Source organism: Nothoprocta perdicaria, unplaced genomic scaffold (assembly GCF_003342845.1).
Source record: "Nothoprocta perdicaria isolate Ctin4 unplaced genomic scaffold, notPer1 scaffold_9, whole genome shotgun sequence".
Taxonomy (NCBI): Eukaryota; Metazoa; Chordata; class Aves; order Tinamiformes; family Tinamidae; genus Nothoprocta; species Nothoprocta perdicaria.
Window position 1 is genome coordinate 4,250,696 of NW_020456198.1, and position 22,775 is coordinate 4,273,470.

General features: G+C 43.8%; 1 protein-coding gene across 7 annotated transcripts in view; it reads left to right on the plus strand.

The window, feature by feature from the left end:
* The window catches only part of CADPS (calcium dependent secretion activator), a 188,610-nt gene that overhangs the window by 73,500 nt on the left and 92,335 nt on the right, over window positions 1-22,775 (plus strand). For all 7 annotated transcript variants that reach the window (XM_026052668.1, XM_026052665.1, XM_026052666.1 and 4 more), the window contains exons 7-9: window positions 10,478-10,589; window positions 14,381-14,520; window positions 17,543-17,609. In XM_026052668.1, the coding sequence (XP_025908453.1) occupies window positions 10,478-10,589; window positions 14,381-14,520; window positions 17,543-17,609 (319 nt within the window). The remainder of the gene's footprint in view (window positions 1-10,477; window positions 10,590-14,380; window positions 14,521-17,542; window positions 17,610-22,775) is intronic.

Here is a 22,775-nt window from a genome sequence, read left to right on the forward strand (position 1 = left end):
CTTTGAGCTTATCACTCTGCCAGGGTCTTAGCTGCAAATTGCTGAGCAGCAGCTGACAGTGTCTGCTGTGTGACCGTGAAGGGAGGAACTCCCCAGCGTCCTTTCTTCGTGCCATTCATTGCAGATCACCTTGCAGGACGTGGGAGTTGGACAGCAAAGTGGGCAACGAAGTGCCCTGTTCTCCAGGAAGGAAGTTTGGAAAGCAGGCATCCCCTCCGGCCTGTCCTCTTTGCTGCACTGGAAAATCTGTTCTTTTCATTGAGGAATCCCCTGCCTCAGGCCCTAGTTTTGGAAATGATGCTCAATGGCTCTGTGCAGAGTAGGAGCGTGATAAGAGCATTTTGTTGCTGTCAGTGTTTTGCTGCTACAGTTAGTTAAGAGATGCTGTGAACACTTCCCTGTGGTGAAACAGGAACAGATCCTTTCAGGATTAAATCGCATGTATAAATAATAAATACTCCATACTGTAGGCAAAAATTAACTCCACTGACAGGGTTTATACTGATGTGAGCGCCATCAGAGTCTGGCCCATAATTCACCCTGAGTATCCTTCAGGGCAGCTTGCTGGTACCCCGCGTGGTGGGAGGCTTCCAGGCCAAGCAAAGTCCCACAGTGCGGTCACCATCCACAGCTCTGGGATTTGCATCCCAACCACCTTGGCAGCCCCGCCGGGCTCTGCAGGCAGGAGAGTCGGCAGCCTTGAATTCACGTCACGGTTGAAGCCGTCCCTGTTTTGCAGAGGTTTTCTCCTGCATCAAAGCCCAGGTTACATGTTCTGCATGGCCAGCCTGTGTTAAGCAGAAGCTCATATTTAGGTTTGCATTCTTAGCCATATGTAAGCAGAATTCATGATGCAAAGCACCAGGAAATTTTAGGAGGAAGAGATGTTTCTTTCTTTTCTCCTCTTAAAGCTTGCTTCAGCTTTAAGTATGAGCTGCCTTCATTACACAGGCTGACTGACTTGCCGTTCAAGTCCCAGGGTTTCATTTCACAGCTGTGCAGGTGTTTGCAGCCCTGTGTCTTTAGGAAACCTCCAGGAACCTTGAGAACAAGTGAAGCTGGAGGTTGCAGCCGTGGCTACAGCCGACATTGGACACTCTTGTCTCTGAGTGATGATCCTGCTGGACTGACAGGTAGCAGTGACAGGGACTGAAATTTCAGGGAAGCTGCTTTCAGTTCTCTCTCTTGGGCAGGAGGAAACAAAGTAGTGTCTAAGGCCCCCGCACAAGTGCCATCAAGATTTCTTTCTTTACTTGTGGTTATTTAGCACGTCTAGGAACAAATTTCTCAAGGAGGCAGCATGGCTTTGCTCTTGAAGAATTTTGCTCTTAGTTCTGTCTGACCTGCTCTCCTAATACCCTTTTGAGCATGTGGTAGCATTTCCATAAAGCTCCTGAGATTTACGTTGTGACATTCTCATTTTTGAAAATGGAGGCTGTGAGCAAGTCATAAAGCACAGCAAAATATGCAGTTGAATATTACTATGCAGATGCAAGCATGTGACTTCACTCAAAAAAGTGTTTCAGATGAAGCAGTTTGTTTTTTTCTGCAAAATAAACACCCCACTTTGAGTCAGTGCCCTGTACATCCTTCCTGACACTGACTTGCCAAGTGGTCCACTCAGATTGGGGCTGTTTTTCTTCTCTCTGATGTGATGCTGTGTTGGTAATCAGCTCTAATTTCCACGTACTTTCTTCCTCCACAAAGTTTTTTTTCCTTTTTTGAGGGGGAAGAATGAGATATTTGTCATCACATGAACAGTGTCCAAGATCCTGTTCTTCCCCACATTTCCTTTATTTTTTACGGTGTGACCAGGAGCCTACTGAATCAGTGGGAGGCAGACAGTTGATCCTGGTGTCTTGCTTTCAGTTTGATGTGAGAATGACAGAGCAGGTTGCGGAGTCTCCTACTCTAGTCTCAAAACCTGCCTGGATGCGACCTTGTGCCACGTGCTCAGGGTGTCCCTGCTTGAATAGGAGGGATTGGACTAGATGATCCCTAGAGGTCCCTTCCAACCTCAACCATTCTGTGATTTTTCTTGTTTCTTTTTTGGAGGGAGCAGCAAGGAAGGCTTTTCATGCACTAGCCCCTCTGCCCATAAAACCTGCCTCTTCCAAGGCTCTGATCTGCAAAGCAAACTCCTGTGCTATAAATGACTGTTGCACAAGAGGCTACTGAATGATAATGAAGTCTTGTTTCTGTAGACTTACATCTTGTAGTTGGATTCTCTTGAATCAAGTAAGACCAACCTCTGGATATGTTTTTCTTGACCTTTAGAGCATACATAGCTCTACATCTGCATGGGCTCTCTGGTGTCTTGTAAAGGTTGAGCTCATGCACCTTTTCCATCAGAGAAAGTACTAGGAATGTCTGTCTCTTGGTCAGCTAATTTATTGAATGCCCCTCTGCCTTTGGGAATTATTTATTGCTGTGATAACACGTACATCCAAATTTAAGTATTCCAGAAGGTGTGATGGTGCCCAAGGCAATTTTCATCTATACCCATCTGCTGACTTGCTCCTATCCGTGCAACCTTCAGACAGGATTCTGAAGACTGAGAGGACATTGAAGTATGACTGAGATCCAGTGATTTGAAATACTTGCTAAATACAGAAAAAAATAGTGCTGGTTTATACTTAGCCTTCTAATAGACCATACCTGAGTCCACGCTCTGCACATCACTTGCCCAGTGAAAGGCAGGAGCTCAGACATGTGTGAACACGTGCCCAGCTTTTGGTTTATTAATTGCTTTGTACAAGTAGGACACATTGTTATTTAAAGAGGCTTTACAGCAGTTGCTGTTGCAAAGCAGCATCAGGAGATAGAGAGCATGTTTTTAAAAATTGCTGCTGTGCCCACTCCTGCATGCACTGGATTCAAAGGATAGTTTAATGGAGCAGATGACCCTGACCATGGTTTCTTGGCATTTCAGTTCTTTATGTAAAATGAAGGCAGGGAGAACCATTTCCCTTCTAATATTGATGATAGACACTATGTCTGGAAGGTCTTTGAGTGAGCTAGACCTTTGCTGCTTTGGCAAAGAGTGCAAGGGAGGAGGGAGGAGCCCATGCTTGCAAAACTCACTGGAGTCCAGAAAGACGTGTCAGTGTTGTTTTGAATTGTTGGTTTTTCTTGTTTTTGTTTCCTTCTGATTTTAGAAGGATTCCTTACGCTGCTTTCTACTTGGTTTACATTTAGGAAGCATTTCCCAGCTCTTCTCTAGGGATGTTATACGGGGGGGACTGGTCTGTGTTGGGACAGAACCACTAACCTGTGTTTTCAGGCAGAGGCTTCTTCTCTCCTCATTTATGTACTGGTGGACCTGCTGGAGAGCAGCCCCGCAGAGAGGGACCTGGGTGTCATGGTGGACGACAAGTTGACCATGAGGCAGCAGTGTGCCCTGGTGGCCAAGAAGGCCAACGGGATCCTGGGGTGCATTAAGAAAAGCGTCTCCAGCAGGTCGAGGGAAGTGATCATCCCCCTCTACTCAGCCCTGGTGAGGCCACATCTGGAGTACTGCGTCCAGTTCTGGGCTCCCCAGTACAAGAGGGATGTGGAGCTGCTGGAGAGAGTCCAGCGCAGGGCTACCAGGATGATCAGGGGCCTGGAACATCTGTCCTGTGAGCAAAGGCTGAGAGAGCTGGGTCTGTTCAGCCTGGAGAAGAGGAGGCTGAGGGGGGACCTGATCAGCGTGTATAAATACCTCAAGGGAGGCAGTGAGGAGGAGGGGGGCGGCCTCTTTTCAGTGGTGGGCAGGGATAGGACTAGAGGAAATGGCTTCAAACTGAAGCATCGGAAGTTCCACAGGAACTTAAGGAAGCATTTCTTCACTGTGAGGGTGACAAAGCACTGGAACAGGCTGCCCAGAGAGGTTGTGGAGTCTCCTTCTTTGGAGATCTTTAAAACCCGCTTGGATGCAGCCCTGTGCCACGTGCTCTAGGTGACCCTGCGTGAGCAGGGGGGTTGGACTCGATGACCTCTGAGGTCCCTTCCAACCTTCGGCATTCTATGATTCTATGATTCTACTGTGCTTGGGAGACACCGAGTGTCTGTAGAGCTGGCAGCATGTGGCCTTGGAAGTCCAAATTGTCACCATGCTATATCTACCTGGGAACTAATGATTCCCCTGCACGTTTTGCTTTCTTTCAGGATGATAAGATTTGAGACTGTGGTTACTCATCTCTAAATTAGGTAATTGTTCTTCAAAACAATTAGATCTGTTGCTTAGCGGTGTGGCTTTGCACCGATTTTGCCAAAGGAAACGATTTTTGTGTGTGTGGAGTTGCAGTGGCCATAGAGAGGAAATGCAACACCCGCGGCTACTAAATGTGGGCAGAGCAATTTCATGAATGAATATTTGACTCTTGCTGTATCCAGAGCAGATACCCTGCTACAGCGTTGTAAAACACATTTGGTAGGCAACCCCTCCAAAAGCAATTGCTTTGCTCTTCAGACCTCCTAGCAAAAGGCTGCTGGCATACGTTTCTGTTTCCTCCTGCTGAGCTTTTTTCCTCTCATAGTAATACCTTACTATTAAGCAAGAACACAGGGCACTGAGAAGTAGTCATTGCGCATATTTATCCTCTAAGCACCTTGCAGGCGCGGTGAATAGCACTGCCATAAATTCACGCCAAGCTAGATATGTGTTTTTCAGTAAGCCTGGCATGGGGGTAACCTGGGAACAGGGCTGAGCCCTGGGCACACAGGGTGAGGGCTGCTGGGTGTAGCCATGGCAGAGGGACATCTCTGGGGCAGGAATGCCATCTCGTGGCCATAAATAGCTATTATGTGTTTAAATCCTCCTTCTGCCCATTTTTGCAGCTTCCACATAACACTGTGCATTGCCTGTGCTGAGGAAGCCCTTTATGCTGCAATCAGGCCGTGTGTTTTCTGTGTGGCAAAGATCATCCTTGGGCTCCCCTCCACAGATGTGTCATGGTGCTGGCGCAGGGACGTGGCCCACGGCATGTGCTGGGAATTAGCAAGAGCAGGGGGTCACTGGCTTTGCCTTGTTCCAGTTCTTCTGGCTCTATCTCATTCCCTCTGTACACTAAGGACATGGACGCGGCGCCGCCGTAGACATCCTGCTGCTTCATCCGGCAGCGGGAGTGATGCCGTAGCCAGCCTGACAGGTAGGAGTCGGAAAGCTCGGAGGGAGAGAGGGTCCCTTTGATCAGCTGCTGGCTGCACGATGTTAAACTAGATGGTGTCTGTGTGTGTGACACTCATGTCTGGGAGCTGGGGGAAGAAAGAAATGGACAGTCTGTGAAATGGTGGAAATTTGACAAAATCCTTAGCTGCTGTTAGGAGAGGCCCAGGGCTTAGAGTGTCTGCCCTTTGTGCAGTGCCATAGCTCTTCCTGCAGTGGGGATTTGGGCAAATTACGCTCTTTTCATAAGCAGAGGAATTACTGATAATGCTTTGTTTTTTTAACAGAGGGAGTGTTATATATGCTCAGCTGGAAGGAATTAATATGTATAGGAAAACTATGGATACACTGTGAGAGCCGTCAAGCTGTCCCCTCACAGTAGATTTCAATGCTCCACACAGAGGTGTGATCTGCCTAGAGCAGAACATACTGCAGAGGGAGAGCAGGTAAAGCAGCCTCTGCCAGAGCAGGGCTCCTGTGTGCAGGAGGATGCTGCCACGTCTGTCACCTGCACAGCAGCTGCATCAGGGCAGTCAGGTTTTACCATCACTCGGAAGACTACGTAGGGAAGTCTAGAAGGGCTCAAATTTGGCTGTGCTGGGACTCCCCCTTCCACTCAGCCCCCGCTTCAGAGAGGGAACTAAAAGGCTGTTTGATCAGCAAGAAGGATTTTTTTTCTTGTATATTTGCAGCAGTTACCTCTGACACCCCTCCTTAGCAGAGGAAAGATGGGGCAATTTTAGGGTAGGATTCTTAGAAGAATTCACCTCCCCTAAAGCGAGCTCTGTAATCCTGCTGCAATCTGGCTTGGACCATCCTTAATTCTATACTTCCCTTTGTGCCAGTATCCCCAAGCTAGCTGTTTTTAGGGGTTCTCCCACAGCACGTGAGCTGTGCATGGAGCTCTGCTCCACTGGGGTGCACTGTCAGCACATCTGGAACAAGTTTGTGGAGCCTGGGTGTTTTACTTGCAATGCCTAAAGAATTCCTAAATTCTCTTGCCTTTGTTGTTGTTTTTTTTGAATCCTCCAAAAGCTAAACCCTATTATCTCTTGCCATTGCCCTTGAGAGCTGAAAAAAAAAGTCTTATTCTAAAGGCCTTGGAATGTCCTGCTTGTTTTTATTACTGCTCTGTGACCCACCTGTGGAAGGTCTGAGTACTGTCACTGCCGTGTGTCCAGCCACGTCCCTACTGTCACCTCCCCTGCCAGTTTGTCACCTCACTAATACGCTTCCCACAGAGCAAGCTCGCCCAACAGCTGCTGGTGAGAGGGTCAGGACATGGGAGATGTTGCAAGATTTATGTCACTCCTAGAGATTTGCAAATAGCCATTGCCAAAAATGAAATAGGCATTTTTCATCTTAATGTAATTAATTTCATCTTTGCATGAAGATTTCCTCCTTCACTGAGTAAATCTGTGCTCACTGTATTATAACAAACTGCTTCCTCACAGTGCAGATGAGAATTTCAGGAAGATCACCCGTAAGTATAGTTTAGGTCATCAACCTATACTTAATGCTTTCAAATAACTGCAATGTGCAAAGCATTAAAGAAGATAATAAAAAGGGTTTACTATGCTCCTGTTACCATACTGTTAAGCAGAGGGACTCACTTTCTTCCTTACTGGAAAAATGAGAAATACTTTTAAAACAAATTAAAAATAACATCCTACTCCATCACCTGTATTAAGGAAGGGTAACTCGGTTCTTGCAGTGCTTGCTCTGTAACTTTGTTTTTCCCAGTGCTCAAGCTTCAGCTGCGAGTGATTTATGGCCCAACATAAATCGCCCATACTGCCCTCTTACTGAAATTTCCTCCATAGCCGCCTCATTTTGTGCAGCCCAAGACACAAATGGGATATGCAGGCACGCTGATGTAGTTTGATGATGTTAGATGATGATGTTGGCTGATGTTCCTCCGCCAGGAAAGGTGAAATCATCTTTATGGAAGAGGTGAGTGTCCTTCAGAAGGGGTCTCCATGGCTGGAGATGTACAGAGGGGCAGGAGACAGTGGCCTGCAGCAACTGATGTGGAGGTAGTTCAATATGTAATGCAAATCTGAGTTAACCCATTGAGGGAGCAGTGCAGCTCTCCTCTAACACACATTTTTGCTTTGATTTTTTGGCTTTTTCACAATCCTCCTCTGCCAGCTAGCGAGCAACTTTCTTCAATAAATATATCAGCAAGAGAAGGTGTCCTCCAGCAGTTTTGAAGCCCATGAGAACTGCTCATAGATCATGTTTAAATGTCAAGCCCATGTAAAGCAAATCACTCTCCAACCGCTCCTGCGTAGCCTCCTGACGGGCCGGGCTGGTTAGCGGGGCTGATTCATGGCCCGGCAACGTAATTCAGTTGCTCTTGTTCATTATTTATAGAAATCACAGGCTTCAGTGTTGCAGCTAGATGAAGTTACAAGCCCGATGATGGGAGAAGGCTCGCTGTTTTAATTTAGGCAAAGGCTAAGGGGACTTGCTGGAGACGACAGCGCGTGAATGAAAGGACTGAATGCCCTCCACGGGTATTAATATGTATGTTCGCTGCTTGTGAGGTCATTGGTGCTAATGTTTCCGTTAGAGGAACTTACTCGAGGTGAATAGAAATGATTAACTCAGTTTCTCTCAAGGACAGCTAAGAAAACCTCGGATTAGGCCATGTAAGTGGGCTATCATAGAGCAGAACAGCTAGACTCGTGGATCCTGCTCCCTGGTTTTGTGTGATTTGCACATGCCATCAGGACAGGAATCCTTACACCATTTTGCTCAAACTTTATGGACATCTCAAATAAGATTTTAATCATACATTATAACAGATCATGGGAAGAGAGTGGTTAACCAGGCTAAGCTTTCTTCCTCATCATCCCATCTCATTTCCTGGATCTATGTTGTTTAACATTTTATTTAAAGAAAAAAATGGTGCTTTAGTGTGATACCTTTGGGTGAATCTCTGTTCCTAAAGCTTACACACCAAAGCTGCAGTGCTGATCTGCGTACTTTGCTTGTGAAAGGTAAAATAATGGCAGCATTTGTCACGTGTATTTTATCCCTTGGCTCTTTGCAGCAAGAGTTAAGCTCCTAATCTTAAGTTTGATGCCTAACTCAAAACTTTAGAGACACTGGTGGATTCTAGTGAGGAGGGCTGGGACAGCAGAGATGCCATAAACGGGGCTATAATTTTAGCCAAGTCCTTGTGCTTATTATTTCTCAGCCAGCTTCAGACTTTGAGGAACACAGGGCAATAACAAATGTTAGGCTGAGGGTTTCAGGTGCAATTCAATGAACGTGGTCCTAACTGAGAAGATATCACTGGGATTTTCTGCTTGCTTACTTCTTTTCAGGGACATACAAGAGTATCCTTTGGCCACATTGACATTATTTGTCCTGGTTTACAGATGCGTTACTGCAAGAAACCTGGGGACGGCCAAGCCTGCCTGCCTAATTCACCAGGCCCGAATGGGCCCCAAGGCACATTTTCAACAAATAAGTCCTTTACTGATAACTTCTTTAATTATTAATTGCTCAAGTGAAACCTTTGCGTTGTCCTTCCCTCAAAAGAATCTCCTGCCTAACTGCTGCCGAGCTAATTTTATGAGCAGGAATTTAATACACGGCACAGATAAACGCATACGTAGATTGAATACTAATCGTGTCGTGGTGACATGAGTTATGGCCTTATGTTGAGCATCGCCATGGCAACTAGTGACATCATCGCAGGCTTCAGCCTGCACAAAACCCAACTTCTGAGGGTCTCTTTTTGCCCGGGTGGATCTTTTTGTGGCTTTTGGGGGTATGAATGTGTAAGCCCTGCGGTGTTGTCAGGAGTTTGCTGTGTGTGTTTACTTTCATTTCGAGCGTTTATTCTCTTTGTGGTTAATGTTGTTCTCATGAAGGAAACCTAATGAAAATTACTGTTTGTATTTGGTTAGTAACATTTGTTGATAACATATGGTCTGGGAATGCTTCAGCAAATAAGAGCTTTTTAATAGTAAACAGAGATATGAGTTTTATAAAGCAGATGCTGTCAAAATACACAGTGCAAAGTTGATTATTTTCTTACTTTTTTCTTCTTCCCCGGAGCAAGATTCTCATTGTCCCTCCTAGTGACAATGGAATTTTTAAAGAGAGAAAACATAGTCTGTCCTGAAGCTGCAATTAGAAAATAAGGCAGTTTCTAGGTTCGCTTGTGTAAAACATTTATTAGGTAGCTGATGGATGTCACATGAAAAAGATTTAATTTGGGGGCTTCTGACAGGCCCTGTCAGACTGTAGATAATTTATGCCCAGCCTCTGCTCCCTGGCACTGGTGGCAGATTGATGCATCAACATAAAAGATGAAGCGTGGAACAGTGACACCGAGAGAGAAAACTTGAGAGCAAAGTCAGCAAGGAAGCCTTGGACCAGCAGAAAGCTGGTCTGCTCTGTTGGACTAGGCTTGGCCAGGAAACACCAAACCATGTCCCCCGTGCACAAGAAAGAGTGAATTATTTTCCCAAATAACTTCCCAAATGCGAAAAAAAAAAAAAATGATGTTTATATCTGAGGAATATACGTGCTTTGGACCACTTGTTTTTCTCACTTGTTTCAATGGGAGCTGTCATTCTTTAGCAGAGCATCTAGGTTGAGGACTGTGTAAAATGAGAAAGTTGCTAACAGAATGACTCATAAGGGGCTAGCAGGACACGAGTAACCTCTCCTCTGACTCTGAGGTGTGTTGTATCACACATTGCCACATCCCTCTGATGCGTTGCTTGCTGCATGTTGTTTCTCTGAGTATGTAGAAAGCACCTTTCCAATGATTGTCCCTCAAGCTTCTTTGAACACTTGGCATGAAGTCAGAAGTGTCATGAACTTCCAGGGTCTCTAGGATGGAAGCAGAAATCTAGCTCACAGTGAATTAAAAAACAAAACAAAAAACAACAACAACAAAGATTCCTATCTGCTCCCCAGGCCTCCTAACAAGGAGCCAGGGATTCGGAGGTGCTGCCCGAGCAGTTACAGATGTCCAAGATACAGCTGTCCTAGACCTCAAATGCTGTTATAACTGTAAAGGCTGTTGCTGCAGGAGGTTTACTGTTCTTTCTAAATAAATAAGATCTCCTAATTTTGTTCTCATGATGGTCCCAAGTACTCTTTTTTTCCCCAGAAAACCATCCTAGCTTTTCTAAACATCTGTCCCACATTTCCTCTTGAAGATAATGAATCCCCTCACGGACAGCCTGGCCGCTTCAGCGTGTGCCAAGCACAGTATTTCTGTTACCCATTGCACGCCCAAGCAATAGGGCTGCTGTCCTGCTGATGGAGATGAACACATCTGTGTCTCTGTCTCCACAGCTGGGGCACCCAAGGAGACTTCACGACGACACACGCGCTTCCAGCAGTGAAGGTGAAGCTGTTCACGGAGAGCACCGGAGTCCTGGCTCTGGAGGACAAGGAGCTTGGGAGGGTAAGGAGATTTTGAATTTAATGATGTTTCCTTCTGGTCCTGCTTTTCTAGAGAAATCTCTCCTGTGTGGAAATACCTTTGGAGCGCAGTGTACTGTGCTTTTATTTGCCAAGCTTTGGGAGGGAAGAAAGTGAGCTCTGCACTGCTGGAAAGCAATGCATCTTGCACACTTTGTGGTTAGTTTTTAATGGCAGCATTTCAGCTGGCTGTGCCCACACTGAGCGAAGGCAGAGGATCTTGTGTGTGATATTGGCAGTCCGGAAAGCTTTAGAAGTCGCTTACGGAAATGGACTTTGCTGAGGGAGAAAAGGGGATTATGCAGGAGCAAAAAAGGAGATTTAAGTTTGGCAAGAGACTGCTCTCATATCTGCTGTAGAGCTGGTGCATGGTTTGAGTGTTTGAAAGCACTAACTGCAGCACTTATTGAAAAAGGCTACAGTCCAAGGAGGAAAAGCCCAAGGGGCATCCCTTCAGACTGGATGTGTAGCAGGGAGCTGAAAGTTGTGAAGGACCTCACAGTTTGGCCTCAAACTCATGGCAGGCTGTAGGAAGAGTAGAAGAAAGATTGGGAACACCAAAATTAAGAGCAAATACTGTTTAATCAGCAAGGGAATTGGCAGCAGGTTTGTTTTTCTGAATAGCATGGTGAAGGCCAAATAAAAATCAGTTCACAGAAAGTGAGGCTGCATCTGACATGCTGGCTTTGCACATCCCTGTGCAGCACCTCAACGTGGGCAATATAATTTCCAGACACAAGCTGTGTTTTATCTGGCCAGCTCTACAGCACAACTTGCTGTCTATTTTGTCTACAGCCAAGGCCAAAAACCCCTCTGATCTTGTGGCACATCCAAGAAGTTATCTAATCTGTCACTGGGATGTTTCTTGCTAGCCCCTTATAGGCAAAGACTGCACACAGGAGTCTGTATGCCATAAAACAGCAGGTTGTCCTTAATAATTTTATATTCTTACTAGTCACACAAGTGCCAAATATTCTTTCAGATCCTATTAAGTTACCCATCTAGCTTATATCTTTATGGTGGAAAGCTCTGCAGGGAATTTGATCTCATGCAATTAATATTCACTTTAAATATCTGTGAATTTGTGTTCATGAAACATCCCTTGTTCTGGCACTTGGGAAAAGCAGTTATCCTCCTTTCCTCTCTTCGCTCTTCTCTTCAAAGGAAGTGACGGCCTCTTCAGACTTTCCTCATCCAGAACTCCATCCTTCCTTTCTATACATCCTTTTTCTCTATTCAAGAGAACCAAGCAGACCACAGCACTCCAGCTGAAGGCCTGCAGTTGCTTTGCTGCACGGCATCATAATATTTTCGGGATTATTTTCCAAACTACATTCTTTAAACAGCCCGACACCTTGTGTCTCCTCCTTTTATCCGCTGCAGCATGCTGAGCAGAGCTTTTCAGCAAGCCATCCACAATGCTGTTCAGGGCTCTTTTTTTTCTTCCCCTGAGTGGTTACACTTGATGTAGAACCACTTGCTTTGTAGGGCTTGTTTCCACTGGCAGCGCTGAGCAGTGCTGACTTTGCTAGTCTCGGAAAGCAATTAGCTTTGCGTGTTGTTCTAAGAAAGATGTCAGACCCCAAAGCAGCCCCTGTAGCCCTGAAATGCTGATGAGCCAGCCCCGCCGATGCATTTTAATTCCCAGTCCAGCGGGAAGCCATCACTCCACTTTAAGCTTCTGAAATCCGAAGAATGTGGGCCAGCACCAGCAAGTGCAGGGAGCAGGACGGAGATTTCCTTTGGACCAGGGCCACGAGCGCTCCGAGCCAGCCGAACTTCAAAGGGACACTCGGTGCGCCTGGAGCAGGCTCGCAATGACGCGTGTCTGATCGGGCTGCATCAGGATTTCTTTTTTTAATGGAATAATGAAATCGGGAGCATGTTAAGCCCCCTGATTTAGCGGTTCAAATGGGCACGGCCCTGTCTGCACAGGGAGAGGAGGGAAGCAAAGTGTCCGAGGGGCAGTTTTGAGCACAAAAACACCCATGCTTAGCTGCCCTTTGAGAAGCAGCTTTGTGCTCTGCCAGGCATTTACAATGTGCACTTTCTATTGCAAGTGTTAAGTTGGCAACTGGCCGGCGCTCCTCATTTCACCACTTCTATTGAAAAAAGAATTGGAAAAAGCTCCCAAGCCCTAAACTGCTGGACGGGCAGCTGAAGCCATGGGAATACATCCTGGCCCTATTGAAGCCAATGGCAGAACTCCCATGGATTTCAGCTGTGCCAAGATTTCATCCACCAAGAACTAGGAGGGGAAGAGCTGTGAATTACGGCAGTGCGGAACGAAGAGTGAAATTCAACTGGTGTTAACCTTAGGCTTTGCAGGAGACAGTAAAATAGTTTTTAAATCATTCATCAAAGGGTCAGGAATATTTTGGTAGAAAAATCCCTAACTTGTTGACTCAGCAGTAAAGTTATAGATGGTGAAATACAAGCTCATAAGCTTGTATGGGTGTGCTGGAATTTGACAGCTGCACAGACTAAGAATGACTAAGGAGTGAGTGATAGAAGCAGAGCAAATAATGAGGGTGAACAGAGCCATTTATAATAGAATTTTCTTTCATAAAGGTTAATAGATGTAAAAGAAACTCACCTTAGTACAGGACAGCAGAGACTTAACTGAATTTTCACCCAGAAAAGTCACCTCTAAGAGTGACACGGTCGCAAGATGAATGGGCGTAGGAGGGAAAGATTGATATTTTGAACAGAGCTGTAGCTCCTCTCTGCTTTTATCAACACGTATGCGTAAATGTCCTACAATCACAGGACTAAGCCACCCAAAAGGATGAATGTGAATATTCCCAGGAGGATATAGGGTATTTTCTTTGATTAGTCAAGCACTTCTGTTGATATTAGTCTACATTGCCCCAGTGAAATCATTGGTGTTGCACTGATATGTCCCAGCTGGAGACTGCTCCCTCATTTTCCCTGTGCCTGAAGTAAAAGTAGGGAGTCTGCAATGACTCATATCACAATATGTGATACAGTTTTCATCAATTGTGATAGGACAATGCCTGTATTTTATGTGTATTTCAAGAAGCATGTGTAGGTCAAGAAGCAAGGAGAGCTTGTAGGGAAATTAGGGAATTTATTAAAATTAGGGGAAAAAATGCCTAATTATTAGGGGGATAAGCCAAGAAACATTGCACAGAGGAAGACATCTTTAGAGACTCACGAAGGGATGACAAATTCTTGGGAGGTCCATCACGAAGAGCAGTGACCTATCTGAAATGTTACCTGCTGCATCCATTTCTATCTGTAAGCGAAAAATCCAAGCAGCTTCATGACAACCCGCCACATAGCAATGGATGAATCATTTTAGATTAAACTTTTGGGAAATTGAAACAGCAGTGCAGCTCGCATGGAAATGTGAGTCTTGCTGTAGGCAGTCACAGTGGGATCTTGTTGCTGGTTTGCTGTCAGTCACATCAGTCCAGTATCACTTCTGGACTGGCTTACCTGGACTGCTGCAAATTCTTTTACTGTGGTCCTTCCTTAAATGATTGCAAGATGGGAAATGATAATGCAGTTCAGTTCTGCACAACTCTGCACGACAATGACAGAGCGGGTAGAGCATCCAAAGAATATATAAACTAATCTCAAAATAACAGGCTGTATATTAAAACACCTAAAAAAGCTAACCTTGCCGATGTAAACAGAATTTTTCAGGCAGATTTAGGAAGAAAGTAGTTCATCTGATGGTTTTGTTCCCCGTTAAAACACATTTAGTGAATAATTCTTCTCTAACATCATTGCTTTTGCTGCTTGCAGGTTGTTCTCCATCCTACTCCCAATAGCCCAAAGCAGTCAGAGTGGCACAAAATGACTGTTTCCAAAAACTGCCCGGATCAAGATCTGAAGATCAAGCTGGCTGTGCGAATGGATAAGCCTCAAAACATGAAGCACTCTGGGTAAATACTTGCCTTCTTCTGAATTGATTTTATTTTTAATGTGCATTAGAAAAAGAATATTTTTGAAAGATTCTGGAAGAAAAAAATCTGTGACTCTTAAGTTCACGGAAGATCAAAAGAAGCGTAAATATAGAAATTATATTAGTTCAGTCATTTATAATGCACTTTACATGCTCTTAGCCTAGTCTCTTTAATATGTATCAGCCAAACAGTTTAAATTTTCAAAAGGACTCCTCAGGAAATTCTTAGACTTTTTTTTTCTATAAGGAAATGATGAGTGAACCGCATAACTCTTTATTGATAGTTTGATATAATTTCCTAAGTTTTTCTGATTTTTCCTATATTGACTTCTTAGAACCAAAAGAAACCACATTTTCCTTCAAATAAACTCTAAGTATGAAGAAATGTGATCATCATTATTTGCACAGAAATACACATTTACCTGTAGTAGGTGAATAAAGTGTAACTAGGACTAATGATCTGGAAGGTTAAAAAGGAAATCTCCCCCTCAAAATATGCAGGTCAGAGAATTCGGGAGATCTCCAGCCTCCTCGCTGGATTCTGTCCTCCTGCCTTGCAGGGACAGAGAGAGCTGTGACATTTTAGGGCAGAAATGAATTTTTCACATTCAAGCTTATGTAATTTTTTTGCCCTTTAATGTGTCCTAAGTAGGCAAAAAGGGAATCGTTCCTGTCTTGTAGTGGCTGCAGGAAGCAAACACTGCTATACCAGCCTTTTGCCAGTAATACCATTACGAATCTAGCTAATGCCATTGGCAAGATTTTGCCTCTGTTTATTCTTTAGAGCTGTGGATAAGATAAAAACTTGTTGCAGCAGCTCTCTAGGAAAGTCATTATTTTGATTAACTCTTTTTCCAGTGTGTTTTTAATGCTGTAAAAGTAACTTTTTATTTTCACAGTGCCATTTTTCATCATTATTAGGTTGAATCACTCATCTTTCTTTTAGCTCCTTCTTCTGACTTACCCGCTAATGAAATCAGAGCCATTAGTCACACACAAAGTTGAATTCTTCCACCATGGGATCACGGGCACAAAGAGCAGAACCTTTCACCTGCCACTGTTTTTTCCCTGACAGCATCTGACAGCAACTGGGCTGAGCAGCCCTGCTTTTTGTCATGTTTTCTTCAATTACTATTTGATTTGCAAGAAGCTGCTTAAAATCATATGGTTTATAACGTTCACTTGCTACAGTAAGCGCAGCTGTCTTGATGTCTTGATTTCATTGACTTTGGCCCATCCATTAATGTGCATGACAGATTATTTTGGCACTTGCTCTGCAGTGTACTTTGTGAAAATTAAGTTCTGCTCTACTCAGTTGTGCTCCTGTATGTAGCTATGAACCAGTTACTGGAGTAATTGACCTTTCTGAAATTGAATTTCATTTTCTATACAGAACCAAGAGCAGAATCTGGCCAAAATCTTTTCCATCATACACATTCATATATAGTTACACATATTATTGTGCAGTATATACATGTAGTCTATCAACTCTCTGAGGATTTTGCATGTTTTGTTTCCTTCCTAAGCTACCTGCTGTGAAGTTCTAGCTTCAGTGAAATTGTCAGTAAAACTAACTTTGTGTTTTCTGGGTATAAAATGTTCCCTGAGCTATTTTGTGATTAGAATCTTGCTCATTCATAACATCCCGTCTAGACCTTCTGGTGAAACAAGGTTACTTCAGGAAGGAATATAAATACACTGACTTTTGTTTCTAATGGACTATGCTGAGTAATACCAAATCATCATATGATATCCATTAGAGATAATAGAAAATGATCTAAAATTGAACCTAAAGATGAAGTTAAAAGGTAACACGCAGCATCTTTAATTCAATCGAGAGAACTTTTTGATTCTAGGCTCTGTAAATCAGAATAACTTTTTAAGATTATTATCGTTAATTGGCTTATGTGTCAAACTCTGAAACTCTTTTATGTGCAGGACTAATATAAAATCAGGTACTGGCCCCTTTGGATTCAGTAGCAAAACTCGGAAAATCTCTGGCTCTAGGACAAATAATTTCCATGTTTTTGAACTCTAAGACAGGGACTCCTTGTCCACATGAACATGTTATATGGAGTTGTGTGCATTAAGCATTCAGCAAGAGCAGGTGCATATGTAGACTCCATTCTGGCATGGAGAACCACCAGCATAACAAACAAACAAACAAACAAAGTAAATCTCTTTCTATATGTTGTTCTAGACTGAAAATAACTATAATGATGCATAAACATATTGATGCTGAACACTGTATTTATTATTAATTCCCTACTATTTTGACAGTATTAATTATATTTGTACTATTTTTACAGTTTTACAGCACCACAGCAGCTGCTTCATTACAGAGATTAATTGCTAATTTTGATATTAATTTTAAAAATTTCTTCTTCATTTGTAGAAAGCAGTGGATTCACTCACCCCTAGAAAGTACTCCGTTTGCCTGAATATCTGTAGGCAAGAGTTTTCTAGGAATTTATCTTAAACTACTTGACACAGTGACCTGGTTTAGTCAGGCCAATGTATATTGGGATCCCCTTAACTGTTTTTTATGTATTAAGTAGCCCACTGTTCGTCAGCTCCTCTCAGCCAGATGGTTTGTGAAGGCTTAAAGCAACACTCGGGGTTTCTTTTTCTTAGTTCTCCTGCTGGAAATGTATTCTTCACCCATCTGACCATTTAGGAACTCTTCAGCAGTACTGAAGGGCATCTGATTTCTGTGCAAATAGTAAAAGGCAAGTAAAGGAAGAGAGAAATAATGCCGTGTAACATTAGGAGTGGGAACTTTTTGTGTCACTTTCTTTACAAGTTTCTCTGTGAGGCTAGAAATAAATATTTTCAGTAGTGCTGCCTAGTTGAAGAGACTTGTATAGTTACTTCTGCGTGTGCATTACCTTCATTTTCTAATGAAGTTTAAAAAATTAAGTTAAAAAAGAAGTTAAATTAAAAAAGCAGTGGAAAAATACATAATCAGTAGTGTACTGAATTTACCTGTTCTTTTCTCCTAGGTATTTATGGGCCATTGGTAAAAATGTTTGGAAGAGATGGAAGAAACGCTTCTTTGTCCTGGTCCAGGTAACCAATTTAACCAGAAGCTCATCATAAATCATAAAGTTGGTTGATTTAACTATTCGTACTAACCATTTTCAGTGCTGCATAATTGATGCTGAGCTGTGGATCCGTGTAGGGTGTTGGTTAGATGACAGCTTTTGCTAAAATCCCGTACATTTTCTCAAAGATATAATGATAAAAACCTCTAGCCGTGAGATTCCTGAGGCAGCTGAATGTTTGGTGAAACGGAGGAGGGATTTTAGTGAGGACTTCATGAGACAAAGGGAAAGCTCAGTCCATCTTGGCTGCAGGTACTTCAGTGAAAATGCTCCCTTGTTGCCTCTGGGTTAAATATTGTGTCCATTGAAATCTACAGGACTTTCGTTGTTGACTATATCAAAGTCAGTATTTCACTTGATGTTTATCATCCCTTCACATTCATCACCCCCTCTCATCTTTGCAGCTCTCATTGGTCATTTTTTCAGTGTCCGTCTTTTCTTTCCCTTCTTTTTTCACTTGCTGCTCTCCCATTTTCAGTAGACCTGGATATTTGATAATTGCTAAGAATTTGAAAGAAATAAGTAGAAAATTTTTAGTCTTAAGTTTCACTGTCTTGGAAGGAAGCTTGATTTGCATTACCTGCTTGTAACTGCCAGCCTCTGTAGCGCTAATGTAGCAGGCAAGAAAATCCTTCCTGGAGTGGTAGAAAGGATTTGTGATTTACATGACATGACCTGTGTAAGTTGGAGCCTGTTTGGAGAAACCAGGCTCGGTACCTTGTCTAGTAACCAGGTGCAATCATCAGGGACAGTTGAAGTGATCATTTTGGATTTTTTCCAATGAAGTCAAAACAGCCACAGCTGAGAGGGCAGGGCAGGCAGCAAGAGGAGATGTCTGGACCTGCCCAAACGGTGTATTTAGATTTAGATAGAAGTGATGGGTTTAGGTTCTGTCTCACCCATTCCCAGAAAGAGAATCTGCTTTGGAAATGCATCTACCCTGCAGGGACCAGGCAGGTCCCAGGGTGAGGTAGAAGTGCTCTGCACCACGCTGGGAGGTGCTTGACCTCTGGAGTTGAATCTCATGCCAGGTCACATTTTAAGGCCAACAAAGGCCACAGTTAAAGAAAAGCCTCTCAGTACTCTTGTGTGATGATCCTGTTCTTGGGCAGAAGATACAGATCTATACATGGAAAATGAGCAATTACTTTTCTCCATACATTTGGTATATTATGCTTGGTATCTAAATTAATAGTGCTGTGGCACTATATGATCATTCGTAAAGCAATGAGTGTTGCTTTTCCCTTAGGACTGATTCAATCCTATTGGATTGGTTTTTTTACCCGTGGACAGGGCTCCTTCAAAGTAGGGACCTTCTAAAGGAGGACTTGCGTGTCAGAAATTTTTTTCTTTCCTAAAATAGGTTCTCCCTTAAATAAACATTAATATTCTGTTATACCTGGATTTGCAGCTTTGGACCCTAGGTTGTTAATTTTCCTGTCTCTCTCCAGGTTTTCTTTCGGGCTTTTCTACATAGTTACAGTTACATCTTCAGTTTTCAATTGCTAAGTATTCTTGCCATGGACCCGAAGGTCTCAGCGTTAGGCCGTCTTTCCTTATATTACTAGATCTGTATTCTTCAGCTTGCAGATAAGAGCAAAATCTGGTCAGAAAAACAGCTCATTTGAATAAGATAAGCAGACTTTTGCCCCCAGAGAGTCTCCATAGACCACCTCAGAAATTCCAGCTGCCGCTGCAGCTCCTCTCTTACATTACCGTTTGCTCAACATTTGGTGCAATGTAAAGTGTTCTGCTGTACATCAAATATAAACAAGAAACACTCTCTATGCAGTCCCTCAGATGTAGTTTGAGCATATTGAACATGTCAGCAGGCAATAAAGATGGAATAAAAATACTTTGCCTGTCCGTATGTTTGTCATTTGCTTTTCATGCAATGCAAAGGATGGGTGCTGATACGAAGAGGGATTGGAAGCGAAGGTGTTGATGTCCAAAATCTCTGAACTCTGCTAAACTGCAGGCAGGGAATAACAGGCAGAATGTGGAGCTGGCTCGGTTGCATAAAGAAGGGACAAGGAGCAGCATGTGTTCAGGAGCTTGGTCATCCACGCCAAGCTTCTGCCTGTGGCAGAGGCGAGAGAGGGCACCTAAAGCATGCTGTCCATTTGGGATTTAGTGGTCTGCTCAGTCTGAGCACTGCCAAAAAAAAGCATGGTTGTAAGTTTGGCTAAAAAACTAATTATGTTTCCTTTCTGATCCCTAGTCTCTTATCTGTAATATTTTTGGTTATAACTCTGCCTTCACTTCCAGTAACCCCCTCATGGTCCTGTGCCTTCTCCCACCTTGTCCCCCCTGCAGATGGAGGCCTCAGTTCTTTCAGTGCTCTTTAACGGTACCACTCTGGTACCAGAGGTTAAGTAATTCATGGTAATAAATACTCAACCCCCTCCTATCCATCTAAACAAGGCACAAAGGTGCCAAATGGCATAGGCGGCACCGTGGAGGAAGGTGTTGATGGCAGCTTGGCTCCTTTGTGTCAGTGGTACCTCGCTGCTATGAAAAGAGGCTTTGCGTAAGTACACAAAAAGGGAGCTCTACAGGGCACATTTCCATTGCTAGTTGGCTTCTCTAAGCCCCGGAGAGAAGGGGAAAGGAGCAATAACTCGCTTGTAATTTGGGCAGAATAATCCCTCGCACCTTCTGTGTCTGTGTAGCTGTGAAGGCTCTGCAAGAGAGGAGATGATTTGTTTGGGTGTAGTGGGTGAGAGCAGCTCTTTTGTGCCATTTCTGTAGCTGGGCCTCACCCCTTCAGTGCATTCACTCCCATGTGGACTTTATTGAGCCCTTGGGTGGAGGTTTGCAGAGTGGCACAGCTGCAGGCCTGGTGTGTTTGCTTGCTCCTCCAATGTGCATCCGTGTGCTGAGGGGGATCGTTTTCTCTTTTGAATGAATCGCAGTCCTCGCTGCCCACCCTTCCCGTAGACACCCTTTGAGATGAGCAGCAGAAGAGCAGAATACTGATTAGATGTAAATTACATGGCAGAGACTCGTTACTTGCCTAATTTTAAATCCTGAGATATGCAGTGTGAAAGCGATGGCAGAATATGGCCCTGAGCTTGGATGGAAATGGTCCGCGGCATCGCAAGCGAGGAAAATGCTCCGTAAAGGCTCCAGTAACACCAGTGGCAGCGGTAAGCAAAAGCAAGGAAAGAATTGAGGGCAAAGGTCTCTGCGACTGGCTGAGAGAAGAACTGTGCATTCAGCACAGATGTTCAGAGTGGCTCCCAAGTCACTGTATCAGCTGGCTGAGCACAGCATACAAATTTCAGCCCGTGTGCCAATTAGACCCTTGGTCGTGCAAAAGCTGGGTTTTCTTCCTTAATAGCTGACAGAGCTTGTGTTAATTCTTTGCAAGGTCTAACGTGCTGTACTGGAAATAACACCGTTGTTGGTTTTGTTGGGCTGGCTGGTTTTGCGAGAGGAAATTTCTTACAATGATTCTTAAGGGCAAGTGAATTAATTACACTGAGATTTCAGACTGAATCTGTTTTTCTCTCGTCATAACCCCATTTCTGTGCTTTGGCAGCATATGGGAAGTAACACTCTTTGGTACCTGGATGACATGTCTGTTGAGTAGCTTGAAGCAATTTTTGGCTGATTGTGTCTGATGATGTTTGTAGCGTGTTACTGGAACCAGATCAACTCTCTGCAGATTAAAACCAGTTGAGGGGTCTACGCCTGGGTCTATTGTTCTAGTGACAGACTCCCTGAACTCATTATAATTTAGACTAACAGTGACAGTTCCTGCTTTCAGCAAAACTCAGCTGATTCTGAATAAAGTGAAATGTAGCAAGTGTTTAGTAACTCCAAATAACCACCAGGACTTGAGAACAATTCATCAAAATCGCAGTATCCTACACTGCAGTGCGTCCTCAAATGAGTAAACGACCCGTAGCTGGTCCCCATAATCATGTTAAACCACATTTGCAATTAGACGTTTGCTGAGGACTGGGCATTAGTGGTGATTCTTGAGAAACCTTGAGCATTGAGGATTAACCCAAAATGTTTGGGAGCTGCTGGCTCAACAGACATCAGAGCCCGTTAGACCTGCTTAAGGTGGATCCCGAATACGTAGTCCTACTTGCAGAGACTTCCCTTCATGCAGGCCTGCCCTGGGAGAACACGTACACACCTCCTGGTCAAAGGAAGAAGTTAGAACTGCTGTTACATCCAGTTGTTTAAGGATGAATGAATGTGCTGAGATGCGAAAACGGTTGTTTTCACATTTGTTTCTTTAAGCTAGATCATCTCCTCTGCTCATTTGTGTCAGTAAAGGGCTGGGGAGGCGATGTACATCTGGAACCAGAGGACAAGAGTCTCCCATCAAAGTGGAAAGCTGTATTACAGCTGGCAGTATCTTAGCACAGTTTCTCTCCCTTGGGACAAAATGTGTGCTGTTAATCTAGGAAAAGTCCATTTAAGAATTTAACCCAAGCTGGGCGTTGTTATGTCAACAGTGAGAAATGGGCAAGTGACTGAGTTGTGTGATGCTGGAAGTGTGAGGGACGACAATTAACAGGTTTGAACAGGGTTCTCGGAAAAGCAGTGCTAGCCAGAACACAAGTATTTGGTGGTAAAACAAGGATGAAGTCAGTGCTGGTTAATACTTATTCACTGTTTGTATTAATCAGGAGGATTATATAGCTGGTGACAGAATATGGTCAAGTGCCAAGAAAGTCAGATCTCATTTAGCAGCCTAGGAATAGTGAACTCTGGCATTTGTCTCCTGCTGTCTCTGTTTTCCCTTTCCTGATTTTCTTTGTTTCTTTTTTTTTTTTTCTCTCTCTCTCTCTTTTCTCATTATCTTTTTCTCCTGTTCTTCTGCCTCAAATTATATCTGAAAATAGTGTTCATTTTTTTAATGGTTGAGCAAGGGCAGCCCTTGGCTTATTTCCCTTCTTTTGGTTTCACTCAGTTCAGCTTCCTCAGATGCTCCTTTGCTGTCCCTCATCTAGACCCTGGACGAAATCCCAGTTGCTTTGAGAGTTCATTCCTCTCTAGGCAAAGATTTCCCCTCGTTCTTCCTTCAGTTCCCTCTATGTGTCCACTTTTTTTTTTTTTTTCAATTACTCGAGCCATTCATACTGCCCATCCCATCTGCTTGCTTGCTCTC